This window comes from Panthera uncia, assembly GCF_023721935.1.
Source record: "Panthera uncia isolate 11264 chromosome D3 unlocalized genomic scaffold, Puncia_PCG_1.0 HiC_scaffold_8, whole genome shotgun sequence".
In the NCBI taxonomy this organism is placed as follows: domain Eukaryota; kingdom Metazoa; phylum Chordata; class Mammalia; order Carnivora; family Felidae; genus Panthera; species Panthera uncia.
In genome coordinates, this window is record NW_026057586.1 from 83,675,566 (window position 1) to 83,695,516 (window position 19,951).

Sequence of the window (19,951 nt, forward strand, 5' to 3'; positions counted from 1 at the left end):
CATTGTCCCCGCGGCACTGCCGGCCACCCTCGCGCACAGCCGCTCGCACACGCCCCCTGCCCGGGCCGGCTGCGGGGCCCGCGGCGCCCCGGCGGCCGCCGGCCTGCCGAGCTCCTCCACGCCCCGCTCGGGCCCGGCCCTGGCGGCCCCGCCGGCGGCTGCTGCAAAACTTTCTCCTCATCGCGGCGGCCGCGGCGTCGCTGCCGCCCGGGGCGCGTCAGTCGGTCGGTCGGGAGATCGGCGGGCGGGCGGGCGGCGGGTCCCTCCCTCAGCCCCACCCCGGGCCGCCGACCTGGTCCGGCTCCGATTCATAGTCGTCGTCCTCGGCGCTCACGGACATGGCCATGGCTCATGGTGGGCCCAGGCTCGCGCGCGCTGACATGGCTGGAGCGGCGCCGCCGCCGCCGCCGCCCGCCCGGAGCAGGCTCGGCTCGCCCTGGCTCGGGCTCGGGCTCGGGCTCGGGCTCGGGCGCCTGCTGCCGCGAGGAGGGAGCCGCGCCGCGCGCCTCGCACGCCCGCGCGGGAGGGGGCGGGGAGGGGCCGGCGCGGGGAGGGCCGGGGCGCTCATGCATATGCATGAAGCGAGCCAGGAAGGGGCTGGCCCCCCGGGCCGGCGGGCCAATGGCGCGGCCGCGGCGCTCGGGCCGCACACAAAGGGAGCCCGGCCTGCGGTGACATGGGGGCGGGCCCGCCGAGGGCGGCCCCTCGCGGCCGGCGCGCGGGGACTGGGACTGCGTGGGGGCGTGCCCCACGGCCCGCCCGGCCCGCGCGCCGCGGGATGCACATGGGTGGCTGCACGCCGCCGCCGCTCTAACAGGAAATGCACGCCCGACCTGGGGTGGGGTCTTTTGTGTGGTCCTGCGGGGCGTCTGGCAGGAGCCCCGGGGCGCACCGGCCACGGGGGGCGGCCCTGCACGCGACGCCAAGCAAGACTCCCTGTGCCCCCGGCAGCGGGCACACAGGCGCCCAGGTTTGCACATGCTTTGGGACCAGGACCTGATGCCCGCGAATACGGGAGTCCCGTACCCGGAGCTTTTAGGCCCACTGGCTTGCATACGGTGTGGGGGCTCAGTTCCCCCGGAAGCGGGCAGTTGGGTTGGGTAGGTACCCTGACGCTGCCCTCTCTGCTCTCAGGTTTGCCTTTCCAGATCAAGAGGGAGTCCACGTGAAACGTACTGTGGTGCAGGCGGGAGTTCCCACAGAGGTGCCGGAGTTGGACGCTCCCAGAGAGAACGCCCTGAATGCACTCTGCCCCGAGTTGGGCGCCCCACCGTCTTGGACAGAAACCTTCCTTCCAGTGGTACCCTGGAGGTGATATGCCCTGGAAGCGATCTCAGAAGGGGCAGGGCACTTGCAGGCCAGAACCCAGTTCTCCTATGAGATTGGCAGTGTCTGAGCCTGGCCCAGAAGGAATGGGTTCTAAATTCTTAAACTGTAAGAATTTAAACTGTAACTCTTGATGCTTAATCCAAAAGCAGCCCAGTCCTGCAGAAAATTGTTACTGGAAATCCAGATTGAGATTCATTAAAAAAATTAAAAAATGTCTATGGGACACTTTCCTCCCTCTCCCTGCCCTTATTCCGAAGAGGAGCTCTGACCATTAGCTAGAGTAATCAATGCTGTTTGTTATAAGCATCAAAACCACAGTTAAACTCAAGACAAGGCGCAGATGACTTAGCTGGGCAGCTGGCATACTTATTGTCTAACTAGGAATGTCCAATATGACGCTAAACATGCATACCTGTGTGTGCTCAGTTTCTTCATCTGTAAAATGGGAAGGTATGCCCAACCCAGGGATGAGCAACCTTCTGCAGAGATCAAAGCCTTTCCCAAGAAAAAGCTTATTAGCTGTGAAATCTCGTAATCAACTCTGCAGTGTTGTCCAACTGTTATTCATGCCCAGGCCACTGGCCATGAAATCCACTGTGAGAACAGAAGGGACCCACAGGCAGGTCACCGCCTGGGCTTTCAAGGAAGGCAGAATGTATGTGGCAGAGACCTTGTAAGTAAAACTCAGGAGCTTCCAGCAGGGAGTCAGCAGGAGTGGGTAAGCAGGAATGTCAGTTTTACTGAGTGGATTCTGAAGTCTGTAGGAAATTTATACACCCACTGACACTATGGGGGAAAAATCCCAACAGACTTGCTCTTTACTGAAACATTTATTCTGCGTTTCCTTCCTGCCTTCTTCCTTATAGTTTCTTTATAGTTTCCACAAGCCACTCAAGGTTAGCAAAAACAAAATGCAAAAGAATATCCCCCTCCTCTACCTTACTCCATCCCCAAAGATCTCAGCTTTTAAAAAGCTACAGTGATGGACCTAAGTCTGTATCTGATGACCTCTTAGGGGCCATTCTACCCATTAGGAAGCCCCTTAAAATAAAGGGGAGGGGCTGATAATATGCTAATCATGCTTTTACTTCATTGTCATTCATTGTGGTCAGAACTGCAAAGGTAAGGAAGTGGGACTTTTTCTTGAAGTTCTCTCCCATTGCTTATCAGGAATGCAAGATCACCTAGACTTGTCTTCGGGCGATTTCTTTTGAACTCTCAAAAGCTCTTTTCTGTATTTAAGGAAGTAAAAAGACACGGTTCCCATTTATCATGGCACAAAGAAGAGAAGGGGAAAATGTTGATAAACAGAAGCTGTAGCTAACACAAACTTCCTTCCACCATATCATTTCTGAACTAGAAGGGGCCTCACCAGACCCCCTCACTTCACAAATGAGGAAATGGAGACCCAAAGAAAATTAGGAAATACTCTCAAGCCCAGGGTCCCTTATATAATAACACCACCCAGAGACCCCCATCCTTTAGGGGTCCAGACAATAACAGCAGCTAATATTTACTAAAGCATGATTGCAGGGCTAGAGCCAGTGGTAAGTGTCTTGTAGACATTATCTCATTATTCCGTATACTTTTTTTGAAAGAGAGGGTGCAAGTGAGTGAGGCAAGGGTAGAAGAGGCAGAGAGAGAGAGGGAAAGAGAGAAGAGAGAGAATCCCACAAGGGGCAGAGAGAGAGAGGGAGGGAGAGAGAAGCGGGGCTCACCCGAAGCGGGGTTCGAGCTCCCCCAATGCAGGGCTCAAACTCACCAACCATGAAATCATGACCTGAGCCAAAGTCAGATGCTTAACTGACTGAGCCACCCAGATGCCCCTACCTTTATTTATTTTTTAAGTTTATTTATTTTTCGAGAAAGCACATGCACACAAGTGGGGGAGGGGCAGAGAGAGAGAGAGGGAGAGAGAGAATCCCAAGCAGGCTCTGCACTGTCAGTACAGAGCCAGATGTGGGGCTTAAACTCAGTGACCTTGAGATCATGACCTGAGCTGAAATCAAGAATTGGACGCTTAGATAGAGCCACCCAGATGTCCTATGCCTTTTTGTTTGTTTGTTCATTTTCTTTCAGAGAGACAGAATGCATAACTGGGGGAAAGGCAGAGAGAAAAGGAGAGAAAGAATCCCACGCAGGCTCCTCGCTGTCAGTGCAGACCGTGAGATCATGAACTGAACCGAAATTAAGAGTCCGGACACTTAACTGACTGAGGCCCTTATTTATCCCATTAAACAGCCCTATCAGGTATGTACCATTGTTCACCCATTTTATAGATGAGGAAACTGAGGCATATTGCTACTAGGAAATGAAAGCACCTGGATCTGACTCCGCAGGCAGCTGGAGCCTAGAGCCGAGAGCCTGGGGCTTGGGCTGTTAATCACACCGCTCTGATCCCTCACGCCAGAGCCAAATGAGGATGCCAAATGAGATCGATACAAGCATCCAAGTGAAAAACTCAGACTTCTGTAGAATTAAATCCACTATCCCTTATTAAATTTTGCAAATTCTGTATTCTCGGTTCAAATTCAATTTCAAGGCAGATAGGTATGGTTTTGGTAACCAAACTGGTGTCTGATCAATCATCTGTCAGGGGCCAGGTCTGGAAGTAGGAAATCAGGAGTGAGACATGATAATGCAGTGGATCCTCTCCAAACAGTAAGAAGGCTCCTGCCAGCCACTATCCTAACACCTCTTCAAAATTCCTCTTTTGAGGGGTGCCTGGGTGGCTCAGTCGGTTAAGCGTCAACTTTGGTTCAGGTCACGATCTCACAGTTTGTGAGCCCAAGCCGCATGTCAGGCTCTGTGCTGTCAGCTCGGAGCCTGGAGCTTACTTCCGATTCTGTGTGTCCCTCTCTCTCTGCCCTTCCCCCGCTCACACTCTGTCTCTCTCTCTCATAAATAAATAAAATATTAAAAATTTTTTTTTTCTAATTCCTCTTTTGACACTTGCAAAGAACTTCTTACTCCTCCCCTCGGTCAAGTTTCCTTTAGCTAATTGGCACACACAATTATCCAACATTTGTTTTGTATTAAAAGCGTGCTGGGCTGTATATAAAATACATTATGCTAGGGGCACCTTGGTGGATCAGTTGGTTAAGCATCCGATTCTTGACTTCGGCTCAAGTTATGATCTCATGGTTCATGAGTTTGAGCCCTGCATCGGGCTCTGCACTGACAGTGCAGAGCCTGCTTGGAATTCTGTCTCCCTCTCTCTCTGCCCCTACCCCCTTGCTATCTCTCTCTCAAAATAAATAAAAATAAACTTTATTATTATTATTTTTTTTTAACATTTATTTATTTTTGAGACAGAGAGAGACAGAGCATGAACGGGGCAGGGGCAGAGAGAGAGGGAGACACAGAATGGGAATCAGGCTCCAGGCTCTGAGCTGTCAGTCCAGAGCCCGACGTGGGGCTCGAACTCAGGGACCGTGAGATTGTGACCTGAGTTGAAGTCAGATGCTTAACCGACTGAGCCACCCAGGCGCCCCAAAAATAAACTTTAAAAACGATTAAGGGGTGCTTGGGTAGCTCAGTCGGTTAAGCATCCAACTTCGGCTAAGGTCATGATCTCGCAGTTTATGAGTTCGAGCCCCGCATCGGGCTCTGTGCTGACAGCTTGGAATCTACAGTCTGCTTCAGAATCTGTATCTCCCTCTCTCTGCCCCTCCCCTGCTCTCACTGTCTCTTGCTCTTAAAAATAAATAAACATTAAAAATTTTAAGAAAAAATGTATTCAGAAATACATTATGCTAGCCCGGGACCAGCACAATTGCCACCTGAAAATTTAGTGTTTACATTGTGCTTCTAGGCTTATCCTTTCTCCCTCATCTTTGCCTCATCTTTGACCCTCAGAGCTGAATGCTCTCCCAGCTCCACTTAGCCAAGGCTTATATTCTTAGAAAGAGCTTCCCAAAGCTGATGCCACCCGAGCAGTTGGTGCTTGCCCTGAGCCAGGAGGATCCAGAACTTCCACCAAGCAGTGAAGAAATAAACAAAAAACAGATGGGAGGCGAATCAGCCTTGGTCACAGTTGGCACCCACTTCCCTGTTTTCTCTCTGTCATTTAATTTTCTGGTCTGCCTATCAGATCATGACATACCAGGAATGACCCCTATATGCTGAGAGATTGTGCCCAGAATTAGCCACCTAAGGACACTGCAGGCTGTCCCCAGTGCAGGCACAAGCCCTGAGCTTATTAGGTTAAAGGAGGGGAGCCATCTTCTCTATCCCCATTTCCAGGAACAGGGACAAGTTGCCCGCTGGACTCTGGACTTCCCTAGGACAAGGGTTTCTCCTATGTGTGGCCCCTTTCCTTGTGCCCATGTCACAAAGGGCATGGCTAAAGCTTGGGAACATTATTTTCCAGAGGATCAAGGCAGGGAAAGAGAATGGATTCTCTGTCCAGACCAGTAACTGGCTGGCACAGTCCTAAACCAATGGACCCCATTTGTAAACATGCCCCTAAGGAGGGAAAAGAAATGACAGAACAGGCACACGAAGGGGTAGCTTCCCAGCACAAGTAATAATTTATACTTAACAAGCACCAGGGAATGCGTGCTTCAGTTATTTTACTATATTTTACCCTTTGTCTCTGTTTTTCAATAGGTTTTTTTTCCCCCTTAACAGCAAAAGGCGGTCTCTTGGAGAGTTATTTTTCTAATAAAATGTAAATAAGAGGATTTTTTACATTGTGTCACATAGCAACTTAGGACTGATTCCAGGGTTGCCTGGATGAAACTACAGTTCAAAGAGTGTCTGTATGACCAGCCAAGGGCTGCAGTGATTTCTGCCGAGGAAATAATAATGTTATTTAATTGCTTTCTATTTTCCCCCTGGAGAGTCATTCATTCCACAAGCATTTAAAAACCATGTATATTTGTCATATGGGTCCTTTAAACAGACTGAGCTTTCTTTTAAATGGGGTTCCTCTCCTAATAATGTCTCCTTACGTTACCAAAATCAACCAACAAATATTTACATTCACTGGAAGATTTGTGACCGGGCACAGGATTTTTTAAAGATTAACTAATTTAACAGGTGACCGGCATTGATCTGAGAAATGTTTTCCCGCCATCCACCCCATTTCCAGTTCATTCGCTGACCTTAGGAAGTTACTTCCCTTCTCTACTCATTGCCCTACAAAAATCCAGGCTAAGGCTGAACACTCAATTTGGACGAAATAAATGAGTTCACTTTACAAACCCCTCTCCCCTGGGGCTCCGGAAAATAGGAGGGGCTAAAAATACTAAAATGCCAGCATAATTCTGGCCTACAACCAAGACTTCTGTACTTTAAAAATATTTCTTCTTAACAAGACCACATCTCCCCCCTTCGTTGCTTTCCTAATGGACACCCATCCCATTATGTATCTCCCCATCCTCCAGAGAAACACCTTACAGTATCAGAATAAAAAGTTCTGCATTTTCAAAGTTTTCAAAGGAAAAAGACTAAATCCCAAGATTACTTAAGATGGGATGATAACATAGACAAGAGGCAAAACAGGAGTAAAATTAAGTTCATCACTGATTAGCAGCTGTTTACAATAGCCAAAATGTGGCATATCCATGCAATGTAATACATATTTTTTTTTTATCCATCATCATTGAGAGTGATCTTAATTCCTATTCCTGAAAGGTAACCTGGTTAGGAAATGTAGGCCCTAAACCCTGGGGCATGTTGAAACTAACCAAACCAAAGAGACAGTTGAATCACCTCTTAAATGAGCTGCTAACAGGCACTGTGGTGACCTGTTGGGCTCTGATGGTGCTTTAAAGACTTTAGGGAAGCCTGACAAATGCAAATGTACAGTGGTTGGTGTGGCTGGGAATAGGGATGGGGAAACACTCTCTCTCTCTCTCTCTCTCTCTCTCTCTCTCACACACACACACACACACACACACACACACACACACTCTGGCTGCAGCCATAGCCCTCTCTTCATTTACCATTCTTGCTTTTCTTTAAAAATGGCTCATCTCCAGCAGGCCAATTTGCCTTGAAAAGCCCCCTGGATCTATGAAATTCCATGAGTTTATCACGACACTCAACATAGAAAAAGCCTGACAAACTCATCTGTCACCATTTGAAATGGCCATTAAACCAACTCCTTATTTTGAAAATTGGTATTTAAAAGGGGAAAATTGAGCATGTATATGGTCTTTTCAGGAGGAACTGTATTTAAGGGTGGCCCTAATTGATGAGGGAAAACTGGAGGGAAAAAAGCCAAGTCAGTGATGTAATTCTCAACAATTTATATCAGTGATTTATTTCTCAATAAAATTTGGGGGAGGGTGTGCCAGCTAATTCACAAGGGAGAGCATGATAAAGTTCCATTTTCATCTTTTGATACAATTATTGACACAGGAAAGAATGAAAAACTGGTACTGAAACCATGAGTGAATGATGGAGGGAAGCAGGGAACCAGGGGGCCAATGGATCCCCTTCCAGATTGTTCTCTGGAAGAAAGAGGGACAACCATAACTGAATAATGGGGTAACAGACCACCATCACCTTAATCCACCATTTATGATATTTAACTTTAACCAAGCCTTTAGATCTCATTTCCAGTTTACAGAAATTACAAGAGCTAGGGGGAAAGTTCCGTGACACCACAGGGAAGCAATCAGAAAAATTCACATAGTGGGATCCTCTGGAGGACACATGGTTCCATCTTCTTTACAAATCAATGTCCTGAGAAAGGTCTAGATTGAAATAGAATGAAAATAGATTCAATGTACCGTCCTGGATTGGAGCCTGGTTTAGATAAAGCATCTGCAAAGGATAATTTGGGAAATCTCACTATAACCAGGCACTAAGTGGTATTAAGGAATTATAAATTCTGGTAGGTATAACCCACATGATTTTAGCTGTGTAGAAAAATATTTTTCTTTTTCAGAGATGTAAACTAACCCCTAAGTATTTAGGAGTAGAATGCCATGATGTCTGTAACTTTCTAAAGAATACTTCAGCATAAAAAATAAAGCAAGTTGAAGGGGTGCTTGGGTGGCTCAGTTGATTAAGCATCTGATTCTTAATTTCAGCCCAGGTCATGATCTCACAGTTTGTAAGACAGAGTCCTGGGTCAGGCTCTGTGCTGACAGTGTGTAGCCTGCTTGGGACTCTCTCTCTCCCTCTCTCTCTCTGTGCCTCCCCCACTGGTGTTTTCTCTCTCTCAGAAAAAAAAAAAAAAAATTAAAAAGAAAAAAAAGAAGAAGGCAGGTCCCCCATTCACAGACAGGACCAGAGGATAATATTTTAAGTAAACAAACAAATAAATAAAATGGTTATTAAAACAATCAATTTTATGTTATATCTATTTTCCCACAATTAAAAAAAATATGATAAGAATCAAAGAAAAGGAAATAAAAGAAACACCCTCCCTCAGGAGAATGGATCTATCAATAGGGAATGCTCAAACCAATAAGCCTTGCTCCACGGAACCATCCTGTCCCATAAACATTAACCAAGGGAGACATGCATCTAAATGTCTCAACTCCTTCAGAGTGTTTTGCTGCTTAGTTCTTTACACACACTGGTGGAGAACTCCAGTGGGTCAGAGTGGGTGTTACTCCAGCTGTCCCTTCTCACCTGCTTTCTTCATGTGTGATTAAAGTTCCCCTCATCAACAAATATGCTTGCCCTTGTCACCTTTATAACAAAAAAGCAAAGTTAAACGATGTAAATACCTCACCTGTGTTCACCTACTCGTGCCTTTTTTTTCTCTAGATCACCTAAATTTGGAGAACACATTACCTGGCAGCATCATGCGATCACACACACATCCATCCTTCTAAAGAAGCCAAATGAACGGCGCCTGGGTGGCTCCGTTGGTTAAGCATCTGACTTCAGCTCAGGTCATGATCTCACAGTCCGTGAGATCAAGCCCCATGTCAGGCTCTGTGCCGACAGCTCAGAGCCTGGAGCCTGCTTCAGATTCTGTGTTTCCCTCTCTCTCTGCCCCTCTCCTCAATCAATCAATCAATCAATAAATATTAAAAAGCCAAATTATGGGGGGGGGGGGCGCAGAAGAACATAACTTATTCCCCATGTCAATGATCAAGTGTCCTCCTTTAACATGGGAAATATATGATGACATTTGACAATAAGAAAAGTCCGAGGAGGGGCACCTGGATGGCTCAGTCGATTGGATGGCTGACTTTGGCTCAGGTCATGATCTCATGGTTTGTGAGTTCGAGCCCCGTGTCGGGCTTGTGCTGACAGCTTGGAGCCTGGAGCCTGCTTCGGGTTCTGTGTCTCCCTCTCTTTCTGCCCCTCCCCTGCTCGCACTGTCTCTCTGTCTCTCAAGAACAAATAAATGTTAAAAAAAAATGTTTTTAATTAAAAAAAAAAAGAAAAAAGAAAAGTCTGAAGGATAGGCCATTGTTCCAGAAATAAAACAAGGATAATGGCAGGCAATCACTTACAGTGCCTGCCTGGCTTTCTAATTACCCCACCAAAGGCAGGAGCCCGCAATATTTCAATTGCTTTCCAAGAATTTGTCTTTGGCGTTATTAACACAGACAGCTGAGCAGGTTATCAGACTAAGAAAGAAATCCTCGGCTGCAGACTTTAATTACAGGTTATTTTAGCTGAACGCTGACTTAAAGTTCAATAAAGCAGTTCTAAAATGACACAGACGATGGCTGAGAAATTCCAGGTGATTTCTAAGTCCAGTGGGATAAAGAAGGTTGTTTAAATCTGAGGGACAAAAAAAGGGTCCAAAAGTACCCATGAGCAATGAACATTCCATTTAGCATTCTTTCACAGTTGGCTGGGGCTGGGACATAAAAGTTGCAGTAAGGAGAGATCCACATTCTCACCAAAGAGACATAGGTAGAAGAAAGACAGCTAAGAGCCTGAAACGGATAGAGTCCGATTTCATCTTTTAGACATGCTGCGAAAACCTGTGATCGAGTTCATTCACTCAACAGACATTTCCTGGGTCCTTGCTATCTGGGAGAAATCGTGCATGACAGGATAAAAATGGAGAAGGAAAAAATTAATAAGATGAGCTCCAGTCTCAGGAAGCTGGTGAAGGCCATAAAATGCACAGTAGAATATAGACGTCCAGTGGAAAGAGAGACTGGGGAAGTACAGCCGTCAGGATCTTGGCAGGAAATGGACGGTACCCTGGCACCCTCATACCAGGTCATGTGGGAGAGTTTAACAGAGACTCGGTTTGCAGAGGGTAAGTGGGGTTAGGGAAATCTACAAGGCACAGTGTTGCACCTCAAGCCTAGCAACGGCCATGAGACATTTCCTCCCTTTGGCTGACGGGCTATGAGAGCGAACAGTTACTGGACTGGAAATGCAGAGAAAAAAGTTGGAGAAGGCCACAAAACAGGAATCGTGGCCTTCAAAAGAAGGAAACAGCCAACCTTCAATGATCCCATGGGGAGGAAGCTGGGGGAATAAATACCCCAGCCTCTTTCTCCTCCCACATTTCCATCTCATGCTGGTACTTCCCATTGGCTGAGCCCAACCAGAAGCCAGAGAAGGCAAGAAAGCCCTTTGATGGAGCCCACTTTTGGAGCAGGTGGGAGAAGGCTGGAGAGGGGCTCTGAAGGTACAAATAGAAAACATCCAGCCCAGGAAGCTTCCTGGTGAAGAAGTTTGGCTGGGCTTAGAGGTGGAAATTTTGTACATGGGGAAATAAGAAGGGCATTTCCAGAAGGGGAATAGTGTGAGCAAAGACCAAGGCAACTAAATGGAAAATATGGAGTAATTCAGTTCCCCTGCAATGTTGAGGAGATGAGAGAAAATCATGAGATTCCATGGCAGAAACACAAGTGAAGACTTGGGCACTTGGGACCGGGTCAAGGATTTGGGAGATGATTTAAAGATGGAAGGCTTGACAAGTTTATAGGCTGAATCTTTTTTTTTTTTTTTTTTTTTTAATGTTTATTTATTGTTGAGAGAGAGAGAGACAGCATGTGAGCAGGGGAGGGGCAGAGAAAGAGAGGGAGACACAGAAACTGAAGCAGGCTCCAGGCTCTGAGTTGTCAGCACAAAGCCTGACCTGGGGCTTGAACCCACGAACTGTGAGATCATGACCTGAGCCAAAGTCTGGTGCTTAACCGACTGAGCCACCCAGGTGCCCCTATAGGCTGAATCTTACCTGCCCCAAAATTCATATAGTGAAGTCTTACCCACCCTAATGTGTCAGAATATGACATCGAGTCTTTACAGAGGTGATTTAGTTAAAATCAAGCTATTAGGGCCCTAATTCAGTATGACTGGTGTCCTTATAGAAGGAGGAAATTTGGACACAGACACGTACAGAGGGGGGACAATGTGAAGACACAGGGAGAAGACAGGACGCTTACCTACAAAAAGCCAGCAGGCAAAGCCACAGTTCTGTCCTGCCTAGGTCTCATGTGGTGTGCTCTAGAAGCTTCTACCCTCCGGCTTCGGTTCACTCCACCAAAAAGGGAGGGTTCTGATGAAATCCCTGTCATCCGGCTCGCAAAACCATGTGAGTTCAGCCACAAACCGATTTGGAATCGGAGCTCACAAAAACTGGTCCAGAGACCTGAGCCCCAGCTTCTCTGTTCACCACCGATGATTTTCTTCCAACTGGATTTTTCCACTTGTTGATGTTGTATGCAACACTCTCCAGAATAAGCAGGCTATTTTTGCGGGTACTCTTTCATCACAGGTTTCTGCTGCACTCCTGGGAACCTGCTGGACTTCACAGATGACTCAGCTGTCACTGAGGAAAACCCTGGGGATTCCAGACGAGGGGCCCCAGATTGTTTTCCATTTGCTTCCCCTCGCTGCAGCCTACCCACCATCCACTGGTTTCTCTTGCCTTTCTCTGCTCTCCTGGTGCCAGGGCTCGCTCACTGCCAGCTTCCTCCCTGCCCGTGAGCATTACACCCACCGGCTCTTGGAGTCTGCTCTCAGGAAGCTGAAAAGACTGGGCACCCTTGCCTCCTACCCTGACCCAGAAGCAAAGCCTGTGGCCTCAACAGCCTCAAACCCTCAGGGGCACTGTCTAAGGCAACAGTCACCCACAGCACCCGGGACTTCTCCTTTCGGGGGAGTGAGGAAGGGATAAAGGAGGAGAACCACTTTTTTAAACAAGCTCCCCCGTAAGGGTATGCCGGCCATTTCAGAAAAGCCATGACTACTTAGGGGAGAATGAAGTCACTAGGGTCTTTGCTTGAGATTAAGTGTTTGCACCAGCCAATAGTAACTGAAGGATGGGAAATGTCTCTAAACTCTTCACCCCCTTCCCCTGCTCCATGCCATTCCTTCCATATGCGCTATTTCCATAGAGACCATCACCAGCCTTCTGGAAGGCAAATTCAGGGTTGTCAATTACTTATAAGCCATAATTGCAAAAAATCACATTAACTATCACTGACTGATAGCCTACTGTCGAGGTATTTTACAGACGGCATCTCACAGCAACTCTACAGGAAAGGCACTATTAGCCCTTTTTACAGATGAGTAAACTGAGGCTCAGTCTTGCCTACAACCACACAGTTGGTGGCAAAGCCTGGGTTCAATTCCTAGATGCATCTGACCCCAGAGCCCACCCTAGTCACGCATGAGAATTGCCTGCAAAGTGTCAAGAAAGTGTAGACCTCTCAGGCCCCACCGCAAACCTACTAAATCTCAATGTCCCAGACCAGGCCCAGGAAGCTGCTGTATTTTTTTTTTTTTTTTTTTTTTTTTTTTTTTTTTTTTTTACAAGTTCCCCAGGTAAAGCTGATGCCAGCAGCCTGAAGACTGGCTCTCATTAGACCACAATGCCTTTCTGGGAAACTACCTGGCCCTGAGTAGGCAACAATAAAAGGCAGGCATTATCGTCATCCTCCTTCTCCTCGTCATCAATTTAATTACTCCGGGGGTGACAGGAATCGACAGCAGGGCAGAAAAAGAACAGGAAGTACACGGGGCCTCTTTTTATTGAATTATGTGCCTTTCTTTCAGGTAAGGGCTATGTGTCACACCAGAGGGACCCCACACTTATCAAGCCTCCCAGATCTAAATGACCAACTGCAGAGGAAGGGGAAGAGAAACAAAGGGGAACCAAGAGTAACACAGACATCAGGTGTGTGTGTGTGTCACTTCCTGCCGTGGTTCCTGCGTGGCCCTGTAACCTCCCCATAAGGAAGCCAATCCAATAACTGAAAAGGGCTGTCCCACGTCCCCTGTCAGGGTACTTGTGCATACACACTCCAGCTTGTCTGCTCCTAACTCCAGAAAAACTGTCAATAATTGAAATTCACGTGGCAGCCCAGTTTGGCCACTCAAGCTGATGGGTTAAGACGCAGACAGCTGTGGCTCAGTCTTCCCTCCTTCCTCAGTTTCCCTCCGTGTGAAAGCACCGGCAAGCTAGCTGGGTAGAAGTGTCTGGCTGGTGAGCCGAAGGTCAACTTGCTAATAAGACTGAGGTCAGAGGTCAAGCCTCAAAGAAGCTCAGTTCTCCTGGCTCGGTTCCAAGGTCACAGACAGGCCCCCAAAATCCTGCCACCTGGTCATAAAAGAGAGCAGCCAGAGTGTAGACGGATCAAAACAAATCCATCACCACTGGTGGGAACAGCCAATCGGGGGAATGGTGACGGATGGTGATTCAGTAGCATCTTTGATTTGAAAGACACGACATCAGAAATGACCTCACAGCACCTAATCAGTTCCAGAAAAGGACTTTGTTCTCCAGGAGACAAGGTGGGAGATCAAAGCATTTCTTGCTAATCATCATTTAGCATTAATTACTTGTTAAGTAACCTGACCCAGACCCAATACCGCTCCCTACCTCGCATCCTGACAGCCTCAACGAATACCCTTGATCTTTCAACCCAACCTGCATCAAATTGGGAGCAAGCGGACTGCAAACCTGGGAACGGACAGACCCCGGGCGGCCCAGGCAGTCAGTCGTTCAGTTACTTCTCCTTTTCCTGTGAACTTTTTAACCCCACCAGCCAGGAAATGCATACACAGGGCAGCGGGCATCCCCGCCCCCGCTTCTCCACCACACTGCACGAGTTCCTCAGATCTGGGCACTAACGCCTCTCCATTCACAAGCTGTGTGGCCCAAGGCATACCGGCATCCCTCTCTGAGACCCCGGTTTCAACTGCACGCACAGAGATAACGCTATCCACACTTCCCAGCCTCGTTGTAAGGATTAAACAAGATGTAAAAAAGACCTCTAAAGATTGGTCCATACATTGTGTAGGAAACTACAGGGGGTTGGGGCTGTACTGGCAATAATTTATTTCTAGAGCTGAGTGGGGGCCATGGAGTTCATTATTATATTACTTACATCTTTTTTTGTGGCTCTGAAATAACGTATGATAAATGCTACAGGTTGAATTGTGTCCCCCCGGCCCCCCAAATTCTTATGTTGAAGCCCTAACCCCAGTGCCTCAGAATGTGACTACCTGGAGATAAAGTCTTTCAGGAAGTAACTAAGTTAAAATGGGGTCATTCGGGTGGGTCCCAATTCAGCAAGACTGACGTCCTTATAAGAAGAGATTAGGACACAGGCACACACAGAGGGCAGACCACGTGATAACACAGAGAGACAACAGCTATCGACAAGCCCAGGAGAGAGTCCCCAGAAGAAATGCATCCTACCAACTGACTTCTGGCCTCCAGAACTGTGAGAAAATGAACGTCTGTCCTCTAAGCCACGCACACAGTTTCTGCAGCCCTTGCAAACTCACACAATAAACCTCAGATGAGTTGTAGAAACCATAAGCTAAATGAAAACGAAAGAGACAGTACTAATATGGCTCTAATCAAAAAGATGGATAAGGGCGCCTGGGTGGCTCAGTCTGTTGAGCGTCCAACTTCCGCTCAGGTCATGATCTCGAGGTTCGTGGGTTTGAGTTCTGTGTCGGGCTCTGTGGAGACAGCTCGGAGCCTGGAGCCTGCTTGATTCTGTGTGTCTCTCTCTCTCTGCCCCTCCCCCCGCTCGCAGTCTGTCTCTCTCTCTCTCAAAAATAAACATTAAAAAAAAATGTTAAAAAATATAAAAGACGGATCATAAGTGTTGGTGAAGATGTGGGTTAAATTGAAACTCTCATACATTGCCAGTGGGAGTGTAAAAGGGTGTAGCCACTCTGGAAAACAGTCTAGCCATTCTTCAAAAAGTTAAACACAGAGTTACCATGTGACCAGTCAACTTCACTCCTAGGCATCTACCCAAGAGATATGAAAACATGTATCCACACAAAAACTTGTGCACGAATGTTTAGGGCATCATTATTCACAAGAGCGAAAAGATAGGGACAGCCCAAAGGTCCAGCAACTGGACAAGGGATGAACGAAGTATGGTCTACAAACACAATGGAATATTATTCAGCCATAAAAAGGAATGAAATACTGACAGACGCCACTATGTGGGTGAAGCTTAAAAATATTATACTAAGTGAAAAAGCTAGTCACAAAAGGTCAAGTATTGGATAATTCCATTTACATGTCCAGAACGGGCAAATGCATAGAGACAGAAAGCAGATTAGTGGTTGTCAGGGGCTGCGGGAGGGGAAGATTTAGGGGTTGGGGACTGGTTGCTGATGGACTTTCTTTCAGAGGGCATGAAAATGTTCTAAAATTAGACTGTGGAGATAGCTGTCCAACTCTCTGAATATCCCAATTATACTAAAAAGTGAGTTGTATACTTTTAGCGGGAGAACTGTACGGTAAGCAAGGTGTATCTGTTTCATTATAAGGTGTTTAAAAAAAAAAAAGACTGGTACCCCCAAAGTATTGTTTGGTTTAGTATTGTTAAATCTCGAATGTTCTCTCTTCACTGTCTAACCAGCCGAAGGGCTTCAGTCTCTCCCCCACCCCCAGATTTGATATTAGCCACGTGACCTTGTGTATAGACCCGTGCTTATACACCAATCCTCCACAAAAATCTTAGATAAGGGCTACTCCCCCCAGAAGCCTGCTTCCTGTTTCAAGCCCTTTGGAGGAAAAGGGCAGAGGGTTGATTTTTTTTTTTTTTTTTTTTTTTTTTTAATGCCTATAAGCCTCTCAGGAGTAAACTGAGGGTCTGAGGCACAAAGGACAGGACACATCAGTAATCCTGAAGTGCTTTCCCCCAGAGAAGTTCCTTTGGACCCCTCCATTAATTCTGAGATTACAATGGGTCGTGGCAAGTTTGTTTTTTCAAAGCCCATGTTCTGTAAACCCTAATCCCTCCCCCAAAGCAATTCCTTAGCCGGGAGGGGAGCAGGCAGTGAGGCAAAGCCACCATTTCCTCTTCAAGTTCAGAGCAGCCGTGGGGCCCGGCGAGGTTGTTGCAAGGCGCTATGTTTGCAGGTACAGTTTGCGGTTTGAGCAATGGTGGTTGTGTTTCTTGCCCATGTAGGGGAAAGTGAACATTAAAACCCCACTCACTTCCATGGATCGGGAAACTAATGGCAGAAGCTATGAAAGTGAATCCTTTTTCATTTCTACTGCCACTTAAATTCCTACTAAGCTTCAAAGAGAATTAGAATTCAATACCCACAAGTAATAGGGGCCATCTTCCCCAGCAATTCTACATGTAGGAATATACCCTAAGGAGATAATCAAACAAAAGTGGAAAGAATGACCTAAGAACATCACTGTCCAATAGAAATGTAAAGTCAGCCACACATATACTTTTATATACTTTTCGTAACCACATTTAAAGAGGCAAAAAGAAAAAGGTGAAATTAACATTAATAATCCATATATTCAAAATATTATCATTTCAACTAGAGTTGCCAGATTGAACAAATAAAAATACAGTACACCCAGTTAAATTTCAGATGAACAACGAATAATCTTTTTTAGTGTAAGTATATGTGATATGTGGGCTATATTTACACTTAAAGTTTGATTTGTTGTTTACCTGAAATTCAAATTTAAGTGGGGATCCTTTCTAAAATCTGGCAATCCTAATTTCAACATGCAATCAATATAAAAAACAAATTAATGAGTAATTTTACAGTGTTCTTTTTTGCACTAAGTCTTTGAAATCTGTTGTGTATTTTATACTTCTGACGCATCTCAATTTGAGCTTGTCATATTTCAAGTGTTCAAAAGCCATACAGCTAGCAGCTACCATTTTGGACAACACAGATCTAGAATATTCCTCTAAATGTTTCTTATAAGAGCAAAAAAAAAAAAAAAAAAAAAAAAAACCCAGAAATTGGCAAAATACACATCAACAAAGAGGCTGCTGAAGTCACAACTAACATTTAAAGAGCCGTAACCACTGGTCACTCCTTGTCCTAAGAACTTTGCATACATCATTCCTTTTTTTTTTTAATAGTTAACCAGAAACAAATTCAATAATGCATTATCTCATCTAGTCGTCACAACAACCATTTGAGTAGGTGCTGGTATAACCCTTTTTTACAGATGAGGAAAGTAAGGGCCCAGGGAGCATCTATAACCTGCTCAAGAAAGTGGTGAGCTGAGTATCGGCAGATGGGCTGATACATACGTGTCCTACCCCAGCACAGACTTTGGAACAAGACACACCAAAATGTTACTGGTTTTCTCTGGAGAATGGACTTTGAGGTAGACACTGGTTAACAGTCTAGTCTCTGCTGTCAGACCGATCACCTTGCCCTCGGCTCTGCCAGGTGCCCTCACAAGTGACCTTACCTTTCTAAACCTCAGTCTCCTCATCTGTAAAATGAGAGTCACAAGTGTCTGCCCCACAGGGCTGCTGGGAATCTAAAGAAGATAAGGGATGCAGGGGATGAGGCAAAGCAACCTGCTCCTGGTAAGCCCTCAGTGACATTACTGTCATACTCCCTAGGGTCTTGGTCCTTTCCTATTTGAATAGACTTTTTCATGGTGAGCATCAATCAGGTTTACAAAGAGAAAAAAAGTTACTTTCAAAAGAGAGGAAAGAGTCCTTGAAGCAACTGGAGGAAAAAAAGAAGGAAGGAAGGAAGGGAGGGAGGGAGGGAGGGAGGAAGGAAGGAAGGAAGGAAGGAAGGAAGGAAGGGAGAGAGGGAGGGAGGGAGGGAAGGAAAAAGGGAAAGAAGTCACCTAAAGAAGGGGATAAGTGAGCCATCATTTCCCCACGGTTTTCTGAGTGGCCACCAGGTGGCCACCATTGCCTGCAGTTTCCACAGCTAGGGAAAATGATTCCTTTCAAAAAACAAAAATTTGCAATAGACAAATCACCAAAAACATTCATCTTAACTGGGGTGCCCTAGGCCGGGAGTCCCCACTGAAAAGTTGCCCACACTCATCTTACAGGAGATGTGAAAGGCAGCGGAAATGGTCCCTCAGCTGCGGGCAATCTGCGTCTTACCTTTGGAGTCTTCTTTGGCCAAGTGACTACAGGGACCCCAGTGACGGCCAGACTGGGGTCGTCGTCTGCATGCTCCTTCAGGACATTCTGTGGCCAAACAAAGGAGCCATATTAGCCCAGAGTAGAGGGAAGGTCTCTGAAGGGGGCTAAGACTGGACCTAACCCAGTGAAAGACTGATAGGCCTCTGCAGTCACCCACCACCCACACACTCAGTAGAAACCAAGTCACCAGGGTCCGTCAGAGACCACAAGACACACAACATCCTCCTTTCCAAAAAATGTTTAAAGAGTAAATCACTCACCTCCCTATGACTTCTATGAAAGTATCACTCACTGATCATATTTATAATGTGCCAAATATTTATCTCCAGCACCAGGGACTCACACACAACCTCATTCAATCCTTACCAAGTACCCCGGGAGTGGGCTGGGCAGTGCACTAAAATACTCCAATGTACAAAAACTCAACTATGGATGCAGAGAAACAAAACAACAACACTAACCACGAGGTCTTGACACCTGTGAGACCTGACTCAGCCAGTAAGTCATGCGTATCCCCGTGTGTAGAGACATGTCACTGTTCATTACAACATGGGCTTCATAAACACTGGTAGATACTTAATCTGGTTTGACCAAGGATGGAGTCATATGGCCGCAAATGCCAGCAGAAAAGTGGGCTGTGATAGACATACATCCAGGCTGGGCAAGGGTCTCCCACATGGCACACTGTGTTCACATCTTTGTATGTCATCTGAAGGCTTTTCAAAGGTAATTCTGACTCTACCAGATTTCGGCCTTAGGTGGTGACTGATTTGAGAACCTCATCCAGGTGCAAGATGCTACTCCACTGAATTATCCCTGACTTATAGGCACAGCAATCAAGGCTCAGAACGATTCAAAGGCCTCGGACGCTGCCCCAGACCAGGAGGGCAGAGCCCCTGAACTCACTTTCTGGCTCCAGACTTCCCGCCCCAAGACCACTCCACACATGGGTTTTTTAGTTGCATCCGCAATGCACCATTAGCCTTTAGGGACAGTCACAGATCTGTCACTGGCCTCTTCCGACCTTGACCATTAATTTTTGTGCTGTACAAAAGCATTCCTGCAAGGACATTTAAAAGCAGAGAAAGTTGCACAGGAGAACTTAAGAAGAACAGAAGAGCTCAAAAGAGAAATGTAGGGAAAGAGTATTTTAACTCACTTTCCTCATCTACCCACTGGAAATGAATCCAACTCACTTGTAATTTATTCCATCTACTGTCTTAGTTTTCCTCGTGTTCCTTTGGTTGCCAGATTTTTCAAAACTTACCTAACATCCCAAATCCACCTCCTCTGCCCATGGGAGGTGGCAAACAGGA

At 46.5% G+C, this 19,951-nt stretch overlaps 1 protein-coding gene across 7 annotated transcripts in view; it reads right to left on the reverse strand.

Moving 5' to 3' along the window:
• KDM2B (lysine demethylase 2B) overlaps positions 1 to 19,951 on the reverse strand; it is a 153,136-nt gene that overhangs the window by 29,607 nt on the left and 103,578 nt on the right. For all 7 annotated transcript variants that reach the window (XR_007455243.1, XM_049619356.1, XM_049619358.1 and 4 more), the window contains one exon: positions 18,594 to 18,680. Coding sequence is in view for 6 of the 7 variants with exons in the window: in XM_049619356.1 (XP_049475313.1) it covers positions 18,594 to 18,680 (87 nt within the window). In the remaining variant the exon portion in view is untranslated. The remainder of the gene's footprint in view (positions 1 to 18,593; positions 18,681 to 19,951) is intronic.